The 27,010-nt window shown below is 43.6% G+C and overlaps 1 protein-coding gene across 1 annotated transcript in view; it reads right to left on the bottom strand.

Moving 5' to 3' along the window:
• The window catches only part of RNFT2 (ring finger protein, transmembrane 2), a 95,973-nt gene that overhangs the window by 15,476 nt on the left and 53,487 nt on the right, over positions 1 to 27,010 (bottom strand). The window contains exons 7-8 of the mRNA XM_044275814.1: positions 13,249 to 13,398; positions 11,231 to 11,296 (exon numbers count right to left, since the gene is read on the bottom strand). Of these exons, the coding sequence (XP_044131749.1) occupies positions 11,231 to 11,296; positions 13,249 to 13,398 (216 nt within the window). The remainder of the gene's footprint in view (positions 1 to 11,230; positions 11,297 to 13,248; positions 13,399 to 27,010) is intronic.

Below are 27,010 nucleotides of genomic sequence, written 5' to 3'. Positions count from 1 at the left end.
CTTTTATGCCAGGGTAAACAGTCCGCAGAGATATACTGTTCAGAATTTCGGAGATGGGCAGCTGATACTGGTTGGAATGATGCTGCACTCCTTAGTCAATTTTGCCATGGTCTTTCAGAGGGATTGAAAGATGCATTTGCCTTTCATGAGAGACCTACTTCCTTGGACACTGCAATGTCTCGGGCCGTTCGTATTGACAGGCGTCTTAGAGAGAGAGGAGAGTTCACTCCTTCCTGTCATACTCAGTCCAAGGACAGTGCGGCGGTCTCATTCAGTGCGCAGGGGTCTCAGTCTCTCTCAATCCCCTCTGAGCAGGAGCCCATGCAGCTGGGTTTGCTTGCCTCTGACAATAGAAGATTCAGCTCTCAAAGGAGGGTTTGTTTCTGTTGTGGAGGTATAAATCATTTGGCAAATGTTTGTCCCTCTAGAAGATTCAGGCAGTTTTTTTTTTATAAGAAAACAAAAATAATAAAGAAACAAAAAGAAAAAAATCCACTAAAAACCTTCCATCTGTTACTATTGGCAAGGTTGATGCGGAAATTGAAGGTTTTCCGTTTGCATGTAGTTCCCGTTTTGTTCTACCTGCAAGGGTGGCGCTAAAGAGCAAGAACATTTTTTGTGAGATTTTTGTAGATAGTGAAGCAGCTGTCAATCTCATCGATAATCAATTTGCTATAACACATGGTTTCCAGGTATGCACTTTGGGAAAGGACATACCTGTTTTTGCTATTGATTCCGTTCCACTTTCTCAGAAATCGTTAAAGGGCATAGTTCACAATATCCGTTTGATTGTGAGTGATACTCATGTTGAGGATGTGTCATGTTTCGTCCTAAGCGAGTTGCCTACTCCTCTAGTTTTGGGGCTACCCTGGCTCACTAAACATAACCCCACCATCGATTGGCAAGCGAGGCAAATTAATGGTTGGAGTGACTTTTGCAGAGAGAATTGCCTCACGACATCTGTTTCAGAGGTTTCTACTAAGACTGTACCATCTTTTCTCTCAGAATTTTCAGATGTGTTTTCTGAGAGTGGTGTTCAGGAGATTCCCCCTCACAGGGAGTACGATTGACCTATTAATCTCATCCCAGGCGCCAAGCTACCTAAATCTTGTTTATACAATCTCTCCCAACCTGAAAGGGTCACTATGCGTGCTTATATCTCTGAGAGTTTGAGAAAGGGACACATACGACCCTCGAAGTCACCTGTTGCCGCTGTTTTTTTCTTTGTTAAGAAAAAAGATGGTTCTTTAAGACCATGTCTGGATTTCAGGGAGCTGAACAGTATCACAATTCGTGACCCTTATCAGCTTCCTCTGATCCCGGACCTGTTTAACCAGATTGTTGGGGCTAAAGTTTTTTCCAAGTTGGATCTAAGAGGGGCATACAACCTGGTCAGGGTCAGAGAAGGAGACGAATGGAAGACTGCCTTCAATACCCCTGAGGGCCATTTTGAGAATTTGGTTATGCCTTTTGGTTTGATGAATGCTCCAGCTGTCTTTCAGCATTTTGTGAACAGCATTTGTCATCATTTAATGGGGAAATTTGCATTAGTGTATCTAGATGACATTTTGATTTTTTCAAAACTCATAAGGACCACCTACGTCAGGTCTTTCTCATCCTGCGGGAGAATAAATTGTACGCTAAACTGTAAAAATGCGTGTTTGCGGTTCCAGAAATTCAATTTCTGGGGTTTCTTCTCTCCGCTTCTGGTTTTCGCATGGACCCCAAGAAGGTCCGCGCTGTGCTTGAGTGGGAACTTCCTGAGAATCAGAAGGCACTGATGCGTTTTTTGGGTTTTGCCAATTATTACAGGAAGTTTATTTTGAATTATTCCTCTGTTAAACCACTCACTGATATGACTAGAAAGGGGGTAGATTTTTCCTCCTGGTCGGTAGAGGCGCATAAGGCCTTTTCTAGTATCAAGGAGAGTTTTGCTTCCGCTCCCATCTTGGTACAACCTGATATCTCTCTGCCCTTCATAGTTGAGGTGGACGCATATGAGGTGGGTGTGGGTGCGGTCTTGTCTCAGGGTCCCTCTCCTGCTGCCAAATGGCGACCGTGTGCCTTTTTCTCGAAGAAACTCTCCTCCGCAGAGAGAAATTACGATGTGGGTGATAGGGAGTTGTTGGCCATCAAGTTAGCTTTTAAGGAATGGCGCCATTGGCTAGAGGGAGCCAGACACCCTATTACCGTGTTTACCGACCATAAGAATCTGGCCTACTTGGAGTCAGCCAAGCGTCTGAACCCGAGACAGGCCAGATGGTCTTTGTTCTTTTCAAGGTTTAATTTTGTTGTCACGTTCCATCCTGGGGTTAAGAATGTGAAGGCGGATGCCCTGTCACGTTGTTTTCCGGGAGGTGGGAATTTTGAAGACCCGGGTCCCATTTTGGCTGAAGATGTGGTGGTCTCTGCTCTTTATCCTGAATTGGAGGCAGAGGTTCAGGCAGCCCAGGCAGAGGCTCCTGATCTTTGTCCTCCTGGGAGGTTGTTTGTGCCTCTCACTTTAAGACACAAGGTTTTTAAGGAGCACCACGATACTGTCCTTGCTGGGTACCCGGGGGGTAGAGCCACAGTGGATCTCATCGCTCGGAGATTCTGGTGCCCGGCGCTTCATAAGTCGGTTGAGGGTTTTGTGGCAGCCTGCAAGACCTGCGCTCGTGCCAAAGTCCCTCATTCACGGCCATCAGGTCCTCTCCTTCCGTTACCCATTCCTTCCCGTCCTTGGACACATCTGTCCATGGACTTCATTACGGACCTGCCTCGTTCCTCGGGGAAGACTGATTCTGGTGGTGGTGGACCGTTTTAGCAAAATGGTGCATTTCATTCCTTTTCCTGGCTTGCCCAATGTAAGATGCTGGCGCAGGCATTTATTGATCAAATTGCATGGTATTCCTTCAGACATAGTCTCTGATAGGGGCACGCAGTTTGTTTCCAGATTCTGGAAGGCTTTCTGTTCTCGCTTGGGGGTTCGGTTGTCATTCTCTTCTGCTTTCCACCCGCAGTCGAATGGCCAGACGGAGCACGTCAATCAGAATCTGGAGACATATCTGCGCTGTTTTGTGGCGGAGAATCAGGAGGATTGGTGTTTTTTTGTCCCTTGCCGAGTTTTCTTTAAATAACCGTCATCAGGAGTCCTCTGATAAGTCACCATTTTTTGGTGCATATGGGTTTCATCCGCAGTTTGGGACATTCTCTGGAGAGGGGTCTTTTGGTTTACCTGATGAGGACAGATTCTCCTCGTCTTTGTCATCTATTTGGCAAAAGATTCAGGATAATCTAAAGAGCATGAGTGAGAGATATAAGCGTGTGGCGAATAAGAGATGTGTGCCTGGTCCGGACCTGAATGTTGGTGATCTGGTGTGATTGTCTACTAAGAATATGAATTTGAAGGTTCCCTCCTGGAAGTCGGGTCCTAAGTTTATTGGGCCTTACAAAATCTTGTCCGTCGTCAATCCTGCTGCCTACCATCTTGATCTTCCTCAGACTTGGAAGATCCATAATGTTTTTCATAAGTCCTTACTAAAACCTTATGTCCAACCCATTGTACCCTCGTCTTTGCCTCCTCCTCCGATTGTGGTTGATGGTAATCTTGAATTTCAGGTCTCTAGGATTGTGGATTCTCGTGTTGTCCGTGGTTCTCTGGTTCTCTCCAGTACCTCGTTCATTGGGAGGGTTATGGTCCTGAGGAGAGGATGTGGGTCCCAGTGACGGATATTAAGGCCACTCGTCTCATCAGGGCTTTCCATAGGTCCCATCCTGAGAAGGTGGGCTCCGAGTGTCCGGAGTCCACTTGTAGAAGGAGGGGTACTGTCACCACCAGACATCTGAGAAGCTCTGACAGACGTTCTTCAGAACCTCCTGCTTGAGGTTCTTTTGTTTGGTCATCTCGTTAGCCTCTCTCAGCTGTCATGTAGTTGCACTGATTGCATCCCTTTAAATCCCTTCCCATACTGCATCACTTTGCGGTTTATACAACTTCCTGGAGTGTGTACCTGCTGGATGCTACAACTGAGCCTTCTACAGATAAGTCTGTTCATTGATTTGTGTTTTTCTGTTTGCTTGATCCTAGGTGACCCTGACTCCCTCCGTATTAAGTGTAGGGAGCCGGTGGTCGTGTCCCCTCACTATTATAGGGTGTTCAGGTGTCATACAGTTGAGGCACGAGGGCATGCAATTTTCTATCATAGAGATCTTTGCATGGGCTGAGAAGACAGGGAGAGTTTCAGGGCTTAAATAGGGGTCACCCTTTTGTTCCTTAGTTTTGGATCAAGCCAGTCGGATCCTTATTTGTAACTTCTTGTTTTCTGTTACACCATCCGTGACATAACATGGCCCTAGACTTCCAGCCTGGTCTAGTATCTTTTGCAGCTGTCATCCTGCTTGTGATTAGGAGTTCTCCTCCATTAAGACATTTGTACATCCACCAGTTGGGAACTGCATAGCAAGGAAATTGCTATTTGAGGAACCGTATTAAAATAAATAAATGGCTGCATCTAGAGGACATTGAGAAGTGGAAAAATTTCCACCTTCCACAAGCCAGGAGACGCTACACAGGGTGTAACTTGGGAGAACTAATACTCCCACCATCCCAAGTGTGACCCGTCATCACTGCACCAGACCTAGGATTGAGGGAGGGAACTGTGCTATTGTAAACACCATGACTACCACCTACATCCTGTCTACTACTTCTCCCACCCCCCCACATTACAATGTAAATGGATTAGTAAAAACTTATGGTAAGAAATCCTCTGAAGAGCAGAGATTCCAAAGTGTCCCTGGCTGTCTTAAGAGGTATTCTCCCACCATAAGATCACTGGGATAAAACAGTACTTCATGATCAATGGGGAGCTAACCATGGGGGCACCCTTGAATCCCTAGAACTAATGGGCTGAAGTCCTAATGGCTTGCAACAAGCCCTTTAGAGGGGAAAACTTCAATAAGCGCTTGGCTATCTCCAGCAGTCTCAGAGTTGTACTGAATGGCAGCATGCAAGCATGACCAACGCTTTATTAAAATGCAGTAACCCTGGGCCCCCATTCTTATGATCAGTAGGGCTACCAGAAGAAGCACCTGCATCGATCAAGCACTTTTCCCCTTTTCTGTGAATAGTACGCATTTGTCATGGGACAACCTTTAAAGGGAGTCTTTCACCTAATCTGAGCGTTTTAGACCGCTCAGATCAGGTTATAGACTCTTTAACCCTCATTACGATCATACCTTTGTCTTATGTGTCCCTCGCCCAGATAATGAAAATAACACTTTTTAAACTTATGCAAATTACCTTCTGAAGGTGCCCAGGGGCGGCGTTACTGGGCGATGTGCCCAGAAAAACACACCTCCAGCCGGCGGACGTCACGAGCGGCACCAGAGGACAGCGGGCTGGGAACTGGCCCGCACCTGCGCACTGCTCTTCCCATTATGGGCAGATGAACAGCTTTTTATATTGCGCATGCGCCGGCCAACTAAAGACAGCCGGCCGGCGCATGCGCAATATGAAAGGATGTTCCTCTGCCCATAATGGGCAGAGCAGTGCGCAGGTGCGGGCCAGTTCCCAGCCCGCCGTCCTCTGGTGCCGCTCGTGACGTCTGCCGGCTGGAGGTGTGTTTTTCTGGGCACATCGCCCAGTAATGCTGCCCCTGGGCACCTTCAGAAGGTAATTTGCATAAGTTTAAAAAGTGTTATTTTCATTATCTGGGCGAGGGACACATAAGACAAAGGTATGATCGTAATGAGGGTTAAAGAGTCTATAACCTGATCTGAGCGGTCTAAAACGCTCAGATTAGGTGAAAGACTCCCTTTAATGATATGTCAGGAGATAATATACTGTTTGAAGTAAATAAGAAAATGTGTGTCTATATATACATATGCAAAACCAAGAGGGACAAACTGTAAGGTTACGCAAATCGAGGAAGTAGCAGTTGTTGGTAAGATCAGCAGATGTTGAATTTTGATCCACCTAGCCCCAATTTGTAGCATGTGGGATAAGCACAAAGGCCAGATTGAAAGCAAAGTTTTTTTTAGCCACTTGAAACCTCAAAAATCTGATCATGCGTGATGCTTCCTGTTCATTGATGTGTCAGTTATTGCCACTTGTCGCAAACTGAGAGGCACAGAATCCTTGAACTGAGAGACCTTGGTTTATCACTCGAACAGATTGCTACGTTCCTAGGCCGAAATGTCCGCAATGTTCAACGCTGTGTGTCCTGGTGGTGGAATAACAATAATTAACTGGAAATAACAAGAGGTGCACAGAGACGAACCTCTGCATGGACAGATCATCTAATTAGAAGAATGGCATGTACTGATCCATTCTGTATAGCAAGTGAAATTGGATATCATATTCCAAGCCTAGGGCAGCGAGCAGTGTTTACACAAACCATCTGAAGGTGTTTGCACGGCAGTGGGCTACAAGCCAGGTGTTAAATTGACCTCCAAGACAGCAATGGAGGCTGAAATGTAGGTCTATCCTTTTCATTAATCAGTCTTGCTTTTGTCTTGGATGCAATGATAGCCAGAGATTGGTCTGGAGATCATGTGGTCAACTCTATAAAGAGGACACAAGGGAATGTCACACCTGTCATACTCCTGGGATTATAGTGCAGGGTGGCATAACGTACAGTAGCCGGACCCTCAAGTCTTCATTCACTGGTACAGTAAAAGCTTTGCTTGACATTGATTTGATCATGGAACCAGTGGTATGAACATTTCTCGAAAGTGTCCCAGGAGCAGTTTCTCAATAGGAAAACATCAGGCTCATCATACTTTGAGAAGCCCGTGTGGCCTAAACATGCTACCATGGCTGCAGCGCCTCCGGTCTCCAATCAAGCACATCTGGGAAATCATTGGTCGGCAATTGCAAAGGGAGTGGATTTTCAGGATTTGTGTGCCCAAGTGCATTGAGTGTGGCAGAACATTCCTCAGACAACCATTAATAACTTTATTGATAGCATGCCATTGTGCAAGTGTGGGTACTTCTAGGTGTAGCGCTCATACATTATACTGAATAAATTCAATATTTTGTTTCCAATTTTTTTTATCATTTGTATATCCTTAACCATGTCTAATAATCCTGTGATTTCCAAAATTCCACAACTTTTCCATCTTAGAGTTGAAGTTTTAATGTTGAGGAGTATATATACCAGGGGTAGGCAACCTCCGGCACTCCAGCTGTTGTGAAACTACAACTCCCAGTATGCATACTTGCCCTGCTCTTGTAAAAACTCTCATAGAAATGAATGGAGCAAGTGGGGAATTGTAGTTTCACAACAGCTGGAGTGCCGAAGGTTGCTGATCCCTGGTATATACCATATTTTTCACTTTATAAAACGAACCTAGGTTTTAGAGGCGGAAAATCTAAAAAATAAATAAAAATAAATAAATTTTTCATCATACCTCAAATTAGACCCCCAATCGGACCTCACATTAGACCAAAAACAACTATATAAAAACTTACCTCTCTGGAAAGCACTGCCACTCTGCACATTCAGCCTCTCTTTATGCAGCTCCATTCTTCTCTTGGCCCGCGCTGCACAGATACATACCTGATGTTGCACAGGGTCAGGTCATAGTGCCACTAGGTCCTAACACTGTACGCAGTCAGGACAGTGCAGTCCGGAGAAAACCAGCTGTGAGTACAGCCACCACTTTACTCACCACTCCCCACACCTACTGCATACTAGTATTCGCTTTCTAAGACGTACATGCCATTCCCCCCGTTTTTCTTGTTTTAAAAGCACGTCTTATAAAGCGAAAAATACGTGTACAGTTGTCCCTCAAGGTATAATAATAATTGGTTCCAGGATGATCAATGTATGTTTAAACCATTGTAACTTGAGTCCATACTTTATGGAAAACGAGTAATTGTTGCAAAACCAAAAAATAAGCAGATGCCTACTGTAATGAGGAGCAACATTATATATATATATATATATACACACACACACACACAACCACGTTATATGTACAATAGTACAGTATGTTCTATATCTAGTTCTTTATATATACAGTACAGACCAAAATTTTGGACACCTTCTCATTCAAAGAGTTTTCTTTATTTTCATGACTATGAAAATTGTAGATTCACACTGAAGGCATCAAAACTATGAATTAACACATGTGGAATTATATACATAACAAAAAAGTGTGAAACATCTGAAAATATGTAATATTCTAGGTTCTTCAAAGTAGCCACCTTTTGCTTTGATTACTGCTTTGCACACTCTTGGCATTCTCTTGATGAGCTTCAAGAGGTAGTCACCTGAAATGGTTTTCACTTCACAGGTGTGCCCTGTCTGGTTTAATAAGTGGGATTTCTTGCCTTATAAAAGGGGTTGGGACCATCAGTTGCGTTGTGGAGAAGTCAGGTGGATACACAGCTGATAGTCCTACTGAATAGACTGTTAGAATTTGTATTATTGAAAGAGAAAAGCAGCTAAGTAAAGAAAAACGAGTGGCCATCATTACTTTAAGAAATGAAGGTCAGTCAGTCCGAAAAATTGGGAAAACTTTGAAAGTGTCCCCAAGTGCAGTCACAAAAACTGTGATTACTGCTTTGCACACTCTTGGCATTCTCTTGATAAGGTTCAAGAGATAGTCACCTGAAATGGTCTTCCAATAGTCTTGAAGGAGTTCCCAGAGATGCTTAGCACTTGTTGGCCCTTTTGCCTTCACTCTGCGGTCCAGCTCACCCCAAACCATCTCGATTGGGTTCAGGTCCGGTGACTGTGGAGGCCAGGTCATCTGGCGCAGCACCCCATCACTCTCCTTCATGGTCAAATAGCCCTTACACAGCCTGGAGGTGTGTTTGGGGGTCATTGTTCTGTTGAAAAATAAATGATGGTCCAACTAATCGCAAACCGGATGGAATAGCATGCCGCTGCAAGATGCTGTGGTAGCCATGCTGGTTCAGTATGCCTTCAATTTTGAATAAATCCCCAACAGTGTCACCAGCAAAGCACCCCCACACCATCACACCTCCTCCTCCATGCTTCACGGTGGGAACCAGGCATGTAGAGTCCATCCGTTCACCTTTTCTGCGTCGCACAAAGACACGGTGGTTGGAACCAAAGATCTCAAATTTGGACTCGTCAGACCAAAGCACAGATTTCCACTGGTCTAATGTCCATTCCTTGTGTTCTTTAGCCCAAACAAGTATCTTCTGCTTGTTTCCTAGCAGATATTCTACCATGAAGACCTGATTCACACAGTCTCCTCTTAACAGTTGTTTTAGAGATGTGTCTGCTGCTAGAACTCTGTGTGGCATTGACCTGGTCTCTAATCTGAGCTGCTGTTAACCTGCGATTTCTGAGGCTGGTGACTCCGATGAACTTATCTTCCGCAGCAGAGGTGACTCTTGGTCTTCCTTTCCTCGGGCGGTCCGCATGTGAGCCAGTTTCTTTGTAGCGCTTGATGGTTTTTGTGACTCCAAATTTTTCGGACTGACTGACCTTCATTTCTTAAAGTAATGATGGCCACTCGTTTTTCTTTACTTAGCTGCTTTTTTCTTTCAATAATACAAATTCTAACAGTCTATTCAGTAGGACTATCAGCTGTGTATCCACCTGACTTCTCCACAACGCATCTGATGGTCCCAACCCCATTTAGAAGGCAAGAAATCCCACTTATTAAACCTGACAGGGCACACCTGTGAAGTGAAAACCATTTCAGGTGACTGCCTCTTGAAGCTCATCAAGAGAATGCCAAGAGTGTGCAAAGCAGTAATCAAAGCAAAAGGTGGCTACTTTGAAGAACCTAGAATATGACATATTTTCAGTTGTTTCACACTTTTTTGTTATGTATATAATTCCACATGTGTTAATTCATAGTTTTGATGCCTTCAGTGTGAATCTACAATTTTCAGTCATGAAAATAAAGAAAACTCTTTGAATGAGAAGGTGTGTCCAAACTTTTGGTCTGTACTATATATTTTATATATATATATATATATATATATATATATATATATATATATATATATATATATATATATATAGATAGACGTATATGTGTGTATGTTCCGCGATCACTCAAAACCGCAACCATCGATTTCATGAAACTTGGTATACACATCCCTCTAGGGGTCACAGCTCTCTAGGACGTACCGTTCCTAAGATATTCCCAAAAAATGACCTGCATTAGCCAATACAAGCCTGCGAGTCTCTCTCTTCATATCCCAACTGCCATACACATGGTCACATGTCCCTTATCAGCCAATAGAAGCTCGCAGGCCCTTAGTCTCCACATACACACAGTTTTACTCCAGGTTTCCATAACAACCTAGCCATTTTTCTTCACTGCTGTAGGTCAGCTTTAGGCTAGGGCTACACTACGACAATACGTCGCACGACACATAGGGCACAATTACGCTGCTACATGTGTCGCACGACATTGATGTCGCACCAATGTCGTGCAACAATTTTTATAATGATAGTCTATGGTGTTGCACTGCGACATGTGACATGCTGCGACTGCGACATGGATGGATTTTTTGCAACTGTCGCGTCAAAGTCGCAGCATGTCACATGTTGCAGTGCAATGCCACGTTATATGTACAATATGTTGTATAATACTATAGTACAGTATGTTGTATATCTAGTAGTATAGTCTCTTATGTATATCTAGTAGTAGTCAACAAAGCCAAACCAACTGTATCTATTTTCTGTACAGCCATAAAACCAAAAATTAATATTGCTCAAAGATAAGTGATGGAAATATCTGATTAGTTGCTGTTAAAACATTGACTATTCGCTTCTTTAAAAATGCAAATGTATAGCACAACTTGTCTATCACAACTCCACCCAGTCATTTCAGTGTGAAAATGTGACATAACACCTTCTATAGCTGGCAATAAAATGTGACCTAAATGCTATAATATGAGCTTGTTTCAACCACAGCACATGAAGCTCAGTGATGAGGCGCGTTATTGTAAAGAATAAATTCCAATTATTTAGGAGAAAACGTCAATATATATGTAGAATGAATGATGTGCAATTTCCTAGAAATATGATATTCTGTCTTCAGTGCGAGTGCTGTGAAGTACAATATTGGGAAGCTAAGATGGCAACGATTGGGGTAGGGGCAAATACTGCTTTTGCTTCAGTCTCCCACTGACACTTATTCCCTATCCTGTAGAGGAGTTTAAATCTTGAGAAAACCCCTTTAAGACTGAAGTAGAGGAGAGAAAAGTCAGAGTCCAGGCAAAACTCAAAATCTTATTCAAACTATATATTACCTGTGCATGACAAAGAATTCTTAAGGCTTTCCTTAATCCTCCAATACGACCACAAACGTCAAAAGACTAGAAGAGAAAAAGATATAAAAAAATGTTAACACGCATTATTCTTTTTATTTTATTTTTTATAACCAAGAAACAAATGGGTGAACAGTTGCAAATTTTTTTTTTGAATAGCACAAAAAGCAACTAAAAATATATTTTTAATTATTTTCCCTTTCTGTAATTTTGATATACTGTATGGGATGTATGGGTTATGGTTGCCAGAGGCAGGGCTAGAAGCCGCCGTGTGGCATGTGGTGGCCTTTTTTTATCATAAATTTTTTAATACTGTCTATTTTTTTTTACTTTACGCCTTGTGTCCCTGATAAGGTCATGCAAGACCATTTTCATTTATTGCTAATTTCACTTTCTCCTGTAACTGGGACTGACATAGGGGCCCCAGTTACAGAATTAATGCAGTCCCAGAGAGGTTGTACAGGGCTGTACAGTCTTACTGCACAGCTGATCTGGGTTTGCTAAGACCCAGCAACTCATGAAGATACCCAGCCCCCAGGAATCAGATGACTGCTGGGAATGGAGCAAGAAGCGCTATGCCTCATTCTGATCTCTATACACAGAGTTCATTAAGGGTCAGTGAAAAACTGTCCTTGCGTTTTCTATGGAGGGCACTGCTGTCACTCACAGCGGGCTCCCTGCTCCCACAGCCACGATCTCTGCAAGTATGTTTAGAAACGTCCACGCAGAGATATGTGCCAACCTCGCAGAGGTATATAGTCAACAGCCGGTCGGAAAGCAGTTAAAGAAAATTTCAATCCCAAATAATAAAGAAAATTTAAAAGATAAAACATTTTAATCATTTTTAGCCTTACAGATTGGGCCTATGTTAAAGGGGTTTTTCACTTCTGGGGACCTCTTCTGCAGACCCCCCAGCGTGGCTGGACCCATGTTGGGAATCATACTTACCTGATCTCTGCCTCTGCAGCGGTGGTGTGTCACCAATGCGTCATATTACTGGGTCATGTGTCAAATGGGTGACATTGGATGTTGACACGGGGAAACTCAGGAGCAACAGCGGAGCCAGAAGCAGGGATCAGATAAGTATGATTCCTACTGTGGGTCTTGCCATGCTAAGGGGTCTGCAGAAAAGGTCACCAGGGGTCAACCACCCCTTTAAGCTCCTTTGAAACTGGCCTAAAGATGAAGCAAAGGACTTCACCAATCTGATGTGACAAGTGTAAAAGGCTGGTTATGGGCAGGTCTCAATGAATTTTTGCGTGTGTTCACATTGTCGTAGAGTTCTCTATTTTTCTCTTCTGTCACTGGAGCAGAAAAATCTAACAAGGGTTTTGTACACCTTTGGGGACAATTTTTTTTTTTTAAGATTACATTTTACTCATTTGTGGCTAAAAATTGTTTTTTTAATTGGTCTTTATTAAAAAATATTGTGCCGTTCTGTCACAAAGGGTTAACTGTTTTTCTAGCTGTGTGCATCCTATTTTCACTTTGTGCCGGTCATCTAAAAACCCTTCTCTCTAAATTACTAAAGATGTCATAAACACTTATTTAAGCCACATTCTTTTCAGTAAGATAAGGACTGAGTTTTGATGAGTAGAGATAAGGATTCGCTCTACCACTGAGCTACATCCCCTGGCTCATGCGCTCTACCACTGAGCTACATCCATTGGCAGTAGAGATGAGGAGCCAGTCAGGAGGAGTAGAGTTAAGGAGCCAGTCAGCTCCCTGCCTGATTGAGCAGAGAGAAAATGTTGATCCTGCTAGCAGAGCATCTCAGCTCTGTAGAGAGAAAAGGACTCCATATTTTTACTAAATACCAATAATTTATAATTTTTTTTAGCCCATAATGAGTACAATGCACTAATAAAAAAACAATGCCCCCAAAGGTATACATAAGCCTTTAAGCTGGGGACAGATCCATTATATGATGATCACGTTATGATCTTATTTTAGTTTTTCTTGTGCACTCCATGACAAGAATTGGCTTATGTCCTACTTACCTTACACAGACTGTACAGGATTATTAGGATGCTTCCTAAGAAATATGTGCTTGAAGGATCTTCGCCTATGATGTATTTATACCACAGCTGTATGGGCACAAGGGAGCGAACAAGTTGGCTCAGCTCTTCAATCAGCAGGTAAAACTTGCCCTGCAGAGACACAGTTAAACACTTAATGATAGAGAGACAAGGCAGACTCCAACACAGAGACTTCGGTGACTTTATTGGGTATTGGGACTCTGGAGAATATATAATAAGGAACTGCAATGCTCAGAGGTCCAGAACAATTAATCTAAAGAAATGCAAAATAAAAATCAATACCATTAATACCGTTCCCCATAATGCCTATTAGATTACTGCTTCAATAAAGCCCCTTAATCACGGCATACCACACACTGTAAGACTCTTCATGTGCCATGCTAGCTATACGTGTAAAATTGTGCGTACAAGCCCCTATATGATCAAATACGTGTGAATAAAAGGGCTGCAAATAGAAAAGATCTCCAGACTGAAGATTGGAATTGCTTAATATCTATAATTATTCATAAGGGCTGTGACTCCACAGACCTACAGGCTATATCCTAATACTGGCCTCTGGCTTGTGAACTAATGATGGCACCAATTACTGAAGAGCATGTGTGTCTGGTACACACGCCGACATCAGCTCATTAAGATCTTACAAAACTGGCACCAAAGACCACCTCAATCTCTCCGATGCAGGGACATGTGCTATGGCATCGGGCAGTGGATGGGCATATACTGCTGTGCTGCAGATGAAACGAGCGGAGAGTGTGCTGCACTGATTAACGACTCAGACATGGATTAGAGCCTTCTCCCTCGTAGTATCCCCTCGGGTCTTTGTAAGAGGCGGAGTGTGTGTGTTTGTGACTGTGTTTAGAGGCTGAGGGAAGGAGCGAGGTGAGATCATGCCGCATGTCTTGGATTTTACAGTCCCGCTGCTAGGAATAAGCCTCATTGCTCACAGCTCTGGCATTCTTATGATCTCATACCCCTTCCAGTGGGCTATGAGCGAGCGAACATTCTCATCTGCTTAAAGCATCTCGCCGGCATGGTCTTCATTTACTTTTTACTCCATAGGTGTGCGATCAACACAATAATACCCCCTGCCTATTCAGCCTTTGTTACTGAATCCAAGCACCAGCAGGTAACTTTGTTACAAGCCTCACAGCACAAATATTACCTGAAATCAAAGGTTACAAATACAGAAATAAGCTGCTGCATCCATTTAAAAGGGTGACTGGGCTATTTATTTACTGTTATATTTTATTAAAAGCAGGGACCCGATTAGAGTAATAATATATACAAAAAATAAAAATAAAAAATGATAATCACCATCTAATCCCTTCTTGTTCCATCGCTGCCGCTCTGTCACTCCAGCTGTGCTTGGTTGCCCTGACTGTAGGGTGATGTGCCTGTATACCATATGTGACAGCTGCAGCCAATCACTGGCCTCAGCTGTCTTATGTGGTATATGTGAACGTCATCGCTGCAGCCAAAACACTACGTCATGATGGCAGTGAAGGGAAGGATAGGAGCAGCAATGCTGAACGGAGAGGTTTGAGGACAGTAGGTATAATGTTTTTGTATCATTCTAGTAGTGTCTATGTCTTTTTTAAAATAAATAACTCAGGCAACCCCTTTAAATGGTCTGAAGTGGTTCTGTCACCTCTCCGGACATGTCTGTTTTAGTAACTACTTGTATTAACTATTGTAGAGCATCTATTCTTATGACTCTATGGTGCGCCATTCTTCTAGTATTCCTTCCAGAAGTTTATGAATGAACTTCCAACAGGCTGCAATAGGGTTCAGCTGGGTGTTACCAGTTGTAGTTTGTCCCGACACAGTCTGACAATCCAATCAGTGCTGACAGGGTCGGACTCGGACTGACTGTTGGCAATACATTTATAGACTTCTCCAGGATTGTTATTACTTGGGATGCAAGTAGTTACTAAAAGAAACACATCCCGAACATTGACAGGTTCTCTTTAAAAGGGTTGTCCAATTTAAACTAATATTCGGGCAGCCTCTGTAAAAGGTCTAAAAATAACTAAAGAATCCATACAAATTTCTCCCCTGCTTCTTTCACCACCATGCTCCAGTCCTCCCTCCTGACATCATATTCCTGATGTTCAGTGCACACAGGCCACCCACCATACAACCAATCATTGGCCTCAGCAACATACAAAGCCTCACTGCTGAGGCCAGTAATCGGCTGGAGTGGTGACCTATGCGCACAGCCAGGAAAACAAACAGTGGCAGGGAAGACTGAAGCACAGCACTGGAAAAAGCAGGGGACAAAAGGGACAAGGTGTCTAAAAAATGCCGAATAGTGTATTTTTATTTATTTTTTTCCCATTATGGCGTTCACTGCACAGGAATTGAAAAAATATATATTTTAATAGTTTAGATGCAGTGATACCTGATATGTTTTTATTGTTCATATATTTTTAGATGCTCAAGGTATAAATCTTTATTCAAGCGGTTTTAAAATATTCCAATACACAGGTACACTTGTGTTCCGTGTTTCAGACCATGATCATGGTCTGAAACGCGTAACAAAAGTGTATCTGTGTATTGGAATATTTTAAAACCGCTTGAATAAAGATTTATACCTTGAACATTAGAGCTGGACCAATTAAGTTTTCTCTGAGGTTTAACTGATCCAGACGCTATGTCCGGGCTCAAGACAAGGACATACAGGTGAGCGCTGCCTTAGTCTGTTTCCGATATATTTTTAGATGCAAAATTGGAAAAGGGGATGATTTAAACTTTTAATATATATATTTTTTTTTACTTGTAACATTTAGCCCCCTTAGGGGGGGCTAGAACCTGGAATCCTTTGATCCCTTGTCCCATTCACCCTAAGGCCTCATGCACACGGCTGTTGTGCGGCTGTTCCGAGCATTGGGGGCCGCAACTTGCGGTCCCCAATGCACGGGCAAAGTCTGTGCGGCGGCCGGGACGGATTGAGACCCATTCAACTTGAATGGGTCCCTGATCTACCCAGACTGCAAAAAAATAGAACATGTTCTATTTTTTTGTGTTGCAAAGGCACGGACAGAAACACCACGGAAGCACTCTGTAGTGCTTCCGTGGGGTTCCGTGCCTCCGTTCCACACCGCAGCTCCGGATTGCAGACCCATTCAAGTGATGGGCTGCAATACGGCCACGGCCGGGCAACAGCCGTGTGCATGAGGCCTAATAGAGATCTATTAGGCTACACAGCTCAGCAGGAAACTTACCATGGGAAGATTCAGAAGCGCCCAGGCAGCCATGGTAACCGATCGGACCCCCGCAATTTCACTGCAGGGGCTCCGATCGTAAGACAGAGGGAGCCGCTTCCTTCTGCTTTACCTCACAGATGCTGCAATTACTGTTGATTGTGGCATCCGAGGGGCTAAATGACGGGGTTCTGCGTGATCGCCGTTCCCTGTCATTGCAGCCAAGTGCCTGCTGTACAAACCGTGGATCTGCAAAATACAGCTGCAGTGTGTTGCCAGAATTTTTTTTTTCAGACCTACTGACTTCAGTGGGTCCGTGGTCTGCATTTTGCAGACATGTTCTATATTTTTGCAGAACAGACATACAGACGCAGAAACCATGTGAACAAAAAGACTGAACATGTGCTACACTTGGCCACAAAATGCAGTCCACATGCACATGGAAGTTGACGGGTCCGCAAAAAATGAGAACACAACACGGCTGGTTATCTGCATTTTGCGGACCGCCAAACACATACGGCCAGGTGCACAATGCCTAATTCGGTGTAGATTCACCTGTAAATAGCAACACAATGATGACGTTATGACCACAATTCCTCTCTTTATCAGTGGGGTCAATACATGCAGATGCAGGGATTTCAGATTCTGTGCTATATATGACGGCAGCCTGGTGATCAGTTACAATTATGTACTGTCCTTTGTGTAAATCATTGAAACTGAAGGTTTCTGATCACAAACACAAGATTAGGGAATTGTGTACGTGTTCCTCATGGGTGATCCTACACTTAACTTCCAGTAGATTAGAAATTCACTATCTCAGTGTCTAAGCCTTAAATCCAAAATATGAAAAGCCAGAGATAAAGAGAAGCAATTATTATGGAAACCTGCTTAAACTGCCACAACTTATCATAATGCTACCAAGGGATATTACGCTGTGGGCTGTAAACCTGGAAAATAGGATTCTTATGCCAGTTGTGATCTCATACGGCAGTGTTCAGACTAGCCTTCTACAGATATCTTCTCCTTCCCATCGTTTTTTCATCAAAACCAAGAGTAGATCCCATCACAAGGAAGAAAGAAAACATTCCCAAAGGAAATATTGGGAATGTTTCTTTTCCTTGCTGTGCAGGAAAGGAGTCTTGTATTTGGTGCATAAAGACTTAGAGAGTCATTTATTAAGACCAGCGTTTTAGACGCCACTCTTAAAGGCGTTGTCCGGGTTCAGAGCTGAACCCGGACATACCTAGAATTTCACCCAGGCAGTCCCCCTGACAAGAGCATCGGAGCAGTCCATGCTACGATGCTCTCCTTTGCCCTGCGCTGAATCGCGCAGGGCAAAGGCATTTTGTAGAGTTCCAGTGACGTACCGGGCTTTCCTTTGGGCTGCCAGGCGGAGGCTTCCGCCCAGCAGTGAGCCCGGTGACATCACCGGTACTGATGGGCTGGCTTTAGCGCTGCCCTAGCCTGTAAAACGGCTAGGGCAGTGCTAAAGCCTGCCCATCAGAGCCAGTGACATCACCCAACACACTGCTGGGCGGAAGCTCCCGGCAGTGTGTTATAGTAAATAAAAGAGCACTTGCCCTGCGCAATCCTGCACAGGACAAGGGAGAGCATCGGAGCATGAACCGCTCCGATGCTCAAGTCAGGGGGGGGTTACCTGGGTGAAATTAATAACCCTGTGCACTGGATCTGCTGAAGAAATGAAGAGGCGCCGGCCTCTACATAACTTCGGCGCATCCACCACTGGTCAAAATCTACACCAGCTTCCTTGGGTTAAATTTAGATAATTTTCTATGCCGTCCCCTTCCCTGCCAGAACATCCCCTTTCCTGCCCACAACACACTCCCTTTTGTAGACCTGGTGTAAGTGGGGAAAAGTATGAGATCTGCAAAAAATGTGGATTGGATGTGGACTGAACATACAATCATGTGAATAGACCCTTAAAGGGGATTTCTAGGTATTAAATACTGATGACCTATCACCGATGACCATTATATGGCGGTTGTACTTGGTACTGCAGCTTGACTTGAATGGGGACCAAGCTGAACAAAGGTCATATGACCAAAGGGAGTGACGTCCGAGTGCTGTGGCCTCTTTCAACAGCTAGGGAGCAGGAGTCGTGAGAATAGGTCCTCAGTATTTAAAGGGGTTCTCTGAGAATGAATTAAAATAACGGATAGCAACCTATCATGGAATGTGGGGAGGACTGGTTGCCACCAGTTGAAGAGCTGCCACTACACTGCTCTACAATAGATGGTAATGATGTGATCCTGCATACAATATGCCATCACTGTTGAGCAGGCCGACAGGAAAACTCATCGATATGTAGTATATGCAAGAGCCAGAACATAGTGTGTAATGAGGTCCGCACCCTCCTAGGCAGCTCTGCAAGTGGAGGCAGCCAGTTCTGTTCGCAATCTAGGACAGGTCGATTGTGGAGAACCCCTTTAAAGTATCACTGAAGTTTGAAAAAGAAAATGAATATGTCAGAGTGACATATCAAACATTTTGATTGATGGAGGTCTGAGTGCTGAAACCCCCACTCATCCCAAGAGCAAGGAGCGACAAGAGCTCACATAGCATGCTCTCTCTTCTTGCTACAGGAGATGGAAGTGAGATGGACTTAATAGAAAGTCTATGGGCCCATCTCAATTCTGTCTCCTGCAGCGAGGACAGAGAGTGCACTATGCGAGTGCACCCAGACCCCCACTGAATAAATCATCTGACATGTCGTTATGACATATCAAACGTTTTTTCAAAGTTCAGTGATGCTTTAAGTCATGAAAAAAACCTTTAAGCCCTCCTTAGAGTGTATAACATGTATTTCTGCAGGAGGTCCCACAGATTGCGCTTACAGTTCTACGTGTCTTCAATAGGTAGCAGTTAGAGAAACATAATGAATGTACTTTCTAGCTGTAATATTATATATATAATATATGTAGTGGGGTTTCGCTCTGGTAGACCGGATTAGCGGACGCAGTATAGAGGCAACAACAAGTTCTTTAGATCAAACAGTTCACTGTTTTATTCACACTTTAGGCAAGTGACAAAACAAGCAGTCATAAACAAGCAAAAAGTCACCTTGCGGTGTTGGTGGTAATTCACACCATGCGGCATTTCTGCCTCAAAGAGTCCTTGAGCATAGCAGCACCAACCTGTTTTAACGCCAAACAGGTAGCAAGCCTTCATCCAGACACAAGGCTCCCAGATCCCAACACAGAGACACAGTTTCTGAGCCCAGCTGCCTATTTAAGGACAGCCAGGTGCTGCCAAAACCTGGCCTGGCACTTAAAATCCGGTCCGGTATTTGACCTCATCTGGCTGTGAATCAGCCCAGCAGCACATGCTGGGAGGAAAATACCTGTTTTCCCAGACAAAACCTCTCACTGTGTCACAATATTAAAACAAATATATAAAATTAACCGACCATCCACACTGGCTTCTTCCAGTTTTACTTCCTTAAGTACGACAGACCTGTTCATCCAGAGCTGCTTTGTTCATGAATGAAATCTTAAAACTAAAGTAAAATCTGTTGTCGACACAGGTAAAATAGTAGCGGAAACAACATCTGTTTATACAGTATGCCATTTAGGGTTTGTAAAAACCCCTAGGGGCACTGTGATGGCTGAGGTTCTGTGACCGTGTAGCAGCTTAGTTTCACAAAACAGGAAGAAAGCTCAGGACCTGTCTTATTTCTGTACGACCAGCTCTACGCCTTCTCTTTTCAGGAAACAGTTTAAATCTGCAATGCTACGCACACAGCAAATATGTACAGCTCTCCATACATCTATTCGGTTTGAGCCATGTGCCAACGCACGGTAGAAATAACCCACAGCAGGGGATATCACGTGCATTCCAGTTAATGGAATAAAAGAATATGTGAGATTAGGCACTGCAGGCAGAGAAGTAAAGAGGGAATCCTCGATCTGTACGGATAATGATAGATTGCAGGGTATATGAGGGCAGGTATGGAGAAAAAGTAAATGCATTAGGAAATGTAATGGTATGGGATGCTGCATCGCCAGTGGTAAAACTAATCCCCGCTCACATCAATCACAGCCACCACGAAAGTTATAGGGTTGAAATTTGCAATGCACCAATCAACGAAGCACTCCGGTTGCCATCGCAAAGCAGCAGCATTAGGTAATTTTCTCCATATAGACACAAGTCTCTCGACTCACGCTCTCCCTCTGTTGGGCTGACTGCAGCACATTTTCGTGTACGAATCAATATTTTTTCCTATTGTCGGCAGAACCAGAATAAGAACTACATTTCCATTTAAAGCAAAAGGACTGAAAAGAAGATGACAGCCTTCCACACGTGTAAAAATGCCGCAGTATACAAATGCTTAATACGGCCTGGGCGACTGTTTTTACCCCCCACGTTCCTAATAATTACCTACCTAGCAATGACGTTATCACTTCCAGGACAGGGTTGTGCTATGATGGAAAACAGATAAGACTTCCCATTCAATTAAAGCTTTTAGTCATCTCCATAATGTGCAGAGAAAAAATGCTGCAAACGGTCAAAACAAAGTTTACTTCACTTTTTAATAATTCAAGAATAAATGAGATATACTCTAGTGGCGGTTCTTAGTGATGGCCATATGAATTATCCATGAAAATAGACACAGAGGCACTCCATAAAAAACACTCCGCGTCAGCACGTATGAAGAATATTGGAAGCATAGTCCTATGAGCGGTGGATGGTTCATGCGCTGAATGGCAGCACTGATTACCAACAGTAACTCGCAAAAAGTCTTACAGGAACGCTACATAAAATGAGGATATTAGAATTTGTCATAGAAGACAAAGAATTCAGAAATATTTCAGTGACTATTGTGGGTTCTTCTTGGTTTAATGGAAGGGCACCAACAATTCTGTCCACGTGTGTATAAGGCATGCTGTGAAGCCGTATAAGGCATGCTGTGAAGCTACACGGTTTTCAGTAATACACTTATTTTTGGATTGTCTGGTTGGCGGTGGCTTCTTTAAGCAAAGGATGTCTGTGATGATAAATCACCCTTTGCTAGTGAAGCGTGTTTGATATAGGGCTCTTGCACACAAACGTATTTTTTTTTCCGTGTCCATTCCGTTATTTTTAATGGCCCCACTTCAATGGGGCTGCAAATAAAACGGAAATGACTCCATATGCATTCCGTATACCTATGTCCGTTCCGCAAAAATGAAATAATTTAATCTACTAGACAGTACTAATCTAAGGCACTAATGGAGGCATCACAAGGCATTTGGTTCATTCATCGAAGGGCAGAAGAATCTTATATTTATAGCTTCTGTTTTATTTGAAATGCCATTTCTTATTAACTACACAGTTTACTCTGCTCTACACATAAAACCGCATACACGTAATGCACACCTATATACCCAACACAAACCCCTCCCATGGTATAGACATCCTGCATAGCACCGTAAATGCGCTGTACAGAGCTGTGCCTACACCTACACTGCTGGCATTCTGCTGGAAAGGTAAGGATCGGCGATGACAATTATTGCGGCGATTTCGCCCCTGTGATGCAATGGTCAATAGCGGCATCCAGGTGGTGTTACGGAGAAAGAAGCTCTGTCTGGAAGCCCACTGACAACCCATGTAAATATGGGGTGCTGATGGCCTTTAATAAAAAAAAAAAAAAAAAAAAAAAAAATTTGTACCATAAAAATAAGTATGTTATTTATCCCATACACTGAATGCTGTAAAGAACAACAGACAAAAGACATGGCAGAACTGCTCCTTCTGTTCACCTCCTGGCAAACAAGGAATAAAAATGAGTGTCCTATGTACCTCAAACTGTGGCTCCATACATTTTTATGAGATTCCGGAGATAGCCAAGTACAGGGCTTGGCTATCTATGGAACCTTCATAATGATGACTGAAGCATCAGTACATATGGTCGGCCTACCGTTCAATTCATTCGGGGGTGGGGCTGGTGGGAGTGCATCATGGGGTATTCGGTTCCATTTCTCGTGATCAGAGGGTGTTCCAGTGGTAGGACCCACACCAATATAATACTTATCCCCCATCCTGTGAACAAGGGATAACTTGCTATAACTGGAATACCCCTTTAAGATCCAATCTAGGCTGTGTCCTTAAAGTATAACTGCCATTTTTGTTAAATGTATAGGTCAATTAATAAACATTTTTTCAACATTTTTTAAATTGGCTTTGATAATGAGGCACGAAGTGGAGTTTGGCTTCGTATTTTGTAATTTATGCGAATAAATGAAGTGACATGTGATAGAGGCAAAACTATGTAGGTCTCGCAGTATTTGCTGAAAACTTCGGAAAGACCTCTGCAGAGGCAATACATTTTACAGTAGGACTGAGCCGATATTCTAAATGAAGTTTTTAAAAGAATCAGGTTTGGATGCAGCAATCCGAACCGGATTTGCTCAACCCTAATGGCCAGCTTTAGGGGATATATGAGGGAGGCTGTGACGGCAGCGCAGTGAGTGAGGAACGTCTTTGGTATTTAGTACTGTACTGAACACTGAAGATGGGCAAATCACTGCTCGAAGTCAAATACATAGAAACATAGAATGTGTCGGCAGATAAGAACCATTTGGCCCATCTAGTCTGCCCAATATATCTGAATCCTATGAATAGTCACTGGCCCTATCTTATATGAAGGATAGCCTTATGCCTATCCCATGCATGCTTAAACTCCTTCACTGTATTTGCAGCTACCACTTCTGGATCAGTTTTTACATAAAAAAAATATTAAATCAATAAAGTTCATTCAATATACTGCCACATGCGGTTTTGAAACGCGTCTGGCTAGAAAAGTGACTGCACCCCTGTTACAATTGGTGTAACATTTCTATGACCGGGAATTGAAAAGTGTGAAGCTAGATTTCCAAAGTGAAACAACTTCAGGGCTGTGAGCGTCCGGAACTTTGTATTGCGCAGGTGACCAGTGCTGCCAACGGCCGGAGATCACACGTGGAACAGTCAGCGTCCAGGAAAGCCGCACTGCGCAGGCACGCAGTGTCATTAGCAACCGGAAACCATTCGTGGAGTGGCTGATACCTGGACTGTATGCCAACAGACGTTACCGTGTAGACACTATCAACATCGGGTAAGAAGCGCATAAGCGCTATATAAAAAAGAAAACTACCCGTTACACTACAAAGGCGCCGAAGCGACTGGACACGTAAGTGGACTTACACTCCATCACTGTTAATCATTTAACGCACCTATCAGTGTGTATTGAGATACCAGACACTCACATATGCCCCATAGAACATTCCACCATCCTGCTGAAAATACATCAATTAGGAAAATTAGGGCTGCAGTCCAAATAATATAGAGTAAGCTGCGAGAGCTAGGAGGGACCGTGACCATTATCATTTTAGTTTTATGGCTATCTTAGATTCATAATTGCCTTTTGATTTTATACTGCTATTTGGTGTGTCCATGTCAGTGCATATTTTTATGTATGATTGGCCAATATCTGGCATAATTTTACAGGTTGGGATTAAATTTGATGTAATTGACTTCTTGTGAGCTGGTCATCTTTTTGTACAATAAAGTATATTGAAAGCAAGTATTATCAAATGCCCTACACATAAAAAATGGCAGTTATACTTTAAAAGATCTTTTATATAATAGTTATATTTGCACTGTGTTATTTCCTCCTCATGCAACTTATGTTCAACAAAACTTAAATTTTGTATAGATATGTGATAGAAGTCCTTTTATATAGATCAAAATAGAAGCACAGGCTACACACCCGACAGATGAGAGAATAGTGCCCTGACCCCATAAATGTGGATGGTGAGGTCAGCCAATCACTTCGGGCATCACCTTCCCTGATAGGAACAAGGTAAAAAGCATACTGATAGATTGTCAGCAGAGCCTAAAGAAATCGATTGTGTCCACCAATATTTCGCTAATGTGTCTATTTAGGGCATGTTCACACAATGGATTTTTTTAGACTGGAAAATCAGACGTTGAATCTATGGCAGAAATCTGGAGGCTGATCCTGCCCTGAATTGCAGTTAGATATGTAGTGGACCTGCATGAGGATCAGTCCCCTTTAATGGAAACCCACTGAACTCAATATGCAAATATGCATCAAAATCTGTGTAAAAATTTCGCCAATTGAACATACCCAAATAGGGCTGAAACAATTACTCGATTGAATAGAGTAATTCAACACTAAAAAATCCTTGATGCAATTTTTTTGCATCGAGGATTCGTTTGTGTCATGTGACCACGGAGCGGGAGTGAAGCGATTGCTATTACTCACCGCTCCGTGATCACCCGCCAGCCCGCACAGCGCTACACTGTCCTCCTGACACAGTGTCAGGACATAGTGCATGTAAGTGTGCACTATAACCCGATGCTGTGTGACGTCAGAACGACAGTGCAGCTCGTGGAGTAAAAGATGGAGGAGCTGTGAAGCAGCACCCCTACAGGAAAGGTAAGTACTGGAGCTGGGGACGAAGCTAGGAGGGGGAGTTGGTGGCACTGGGGGGCAAGTTGGTGGCACGGGGGGGGGGGCAGTTGGTGGCACTGAGGGGCAAGCTGGTGGCACTGGGTGGGCAAGCTGGTGGCACTGGAGGGGGAAGCTGATGGCACTGGAGGGGGAAGCTGATGGCACTGAAGGGGGAAGCTGATGGCACTGAAGGGGGAAGCTGATGGCACTGAAGGGGGAAGCTGATGGCACTGAAGGGGGAAGCTGATGGCACTGAAGGGGGAAGCTGATGGCACTGAGGGGGAAGCTGATGGCACTGAGGGGGCAACTCATGGCACTAGGGAGGGTGATGAGTTTTTATAAATAAAACCGTTCTTCTAATTAGTTTTTGGTTATTAGAGTACTCGATTAATCATTGGATCAATCAATAGAATACTCGATTACAAAAATAGTCGATAACTGCAGCCCTGTACCCAAACATAATTGTATAGATAGAAACCAAGTGAGCAGGATGAGTTCAATTACGTTCACAATTTCAGGTTCTACATTTGTAAATTACATACCGTATTTATCGGCGTATAACACGCACTTTTTCCCCCTTGAAAATAGGGGGCAAATGATGTATGCGTGTTATACGCAGATATAATGTTAAGAAGCCATGTTTTTACAGTATTAACAAGTACCGTATACACCGCCGATATAATGTACATACCGCACAGCAGCGAGTGGATCAGTAGCAGCGTGTGGAGTGTGAGTAACGGCAATCAGTAGGCAACGGCAAGCCCAGGCAACCCGCGCCTTCCTCACGTCTGATTCTCGCGGCCGTCGGAGCGTAACCACGGTAACACTCTGCACTGCGAGAGTTTGCAGACTCGCGAGAGTTTGCTGTCTGAGGCAGGAGAACTTGTACCCGTCAGGTACAAGTAAAGTCGTGAAGTAAACTGGAGTGGGGTTTTATGTACGGCGTAACAACTTAACGAATTAACAACTTACGGTATTAACAGAACTGAAATTTCCCTCTTAAAATGAAGGTGCGTGTTATACGCCGATAAATACGGTAGTTAAAAAGGGGTCATCCCACAAAATAAAAAACAAAAACAAAATAATTACCCACGTTCTTTTATTTTGTTAAATTTTGCATATTTCTTAATACACTGAACAAAAATATAAACGTAACACTTTCGGTTTTGCTCCCATTTTGCATGAGCTGAACTAAAAAATCTGAAACATTTTCTACACGCACAAAAGACCCATTACTCTCAAATATTGTTCACAAATCTAAATCTGTGTTAGTGACGAGATAATCCATCCTACCTCACAGGATTAGACGGCATGAATATTGCACAGGTGTGCCTTAGACTGCCCACAATAAAAGACCACTCTGAAATGTGCAGTTTGATCACACAGCACAATGCCACAGATGTCGCAACGTTTGAGGGAGCGTGCAATTGGCATGCTCACTGCAGGAATGTCTACCAGAGCTGTTGCCCGTGCAATGAATGTTCATTTCTCTACCATAAGCCGTCTCCAAAGGCGTTTCAGAGAATTTGGCAGTACATCCAACCGGCCTCACAACCGCAGACCACATGTAACACCACCAGCCCAGGACCTCCACATCCAGCATGTTCACCTCCATGATTGTCTGAGACCAGCCACCCGGACAGCTGCAGCAACAATCGGTTTGCATAACCAAAGAATTTCTGCACAAACTGTCAGAAACCGTCTCAGGGAAGCTCATCTGCATGCTCGTCGTCCTCATCAGGGTCTGGACCTGACTGAAGTTTGTCGTTGTAACCGACTTGAGTGGGCGCGTTGGAGAGGCGTTCATGGCAGACAGCGTGTGTGGCATTGTGTGGGTGAGCGGCTTGCTGATGTCAACGTTGTGGATCGAGTGGCCCATGGTGGAGGTGGGGTTATGGTATGGGCAGGTGTATGTTATGGACAACGAACACAGGTGCATTTTATTGATGGCATTTTTAATGCACAGAGATACCGTGATGAGAGCCTGAGGCCCATTGTTGTGCCATTCATCCACAACCATCACCTCATGTTGCAGAATGATAAGGCACTGCCCCATATTGCAAGG

The sequence above is a fragment of the Bufo gargarizans genome, chromosome 1 (assembly GCF_014858855.1).
Source record: "Bufo gargarizans isolate SCDJY-AF-19 chromosome 1, ASM1485885v1, whole genome shotgun sequence".
Lineage (NCBI taxonomy): Eukaryota > Metazoa > Chordata > Amphibia > Anura > Bufonidae > Bufo > Bufo gargarizans.
The sequence above is the reverse complement of the archived record's forward strand: the minus strand, read 5'-3'. Positions and strand labels throughout refer to the sequence as shown.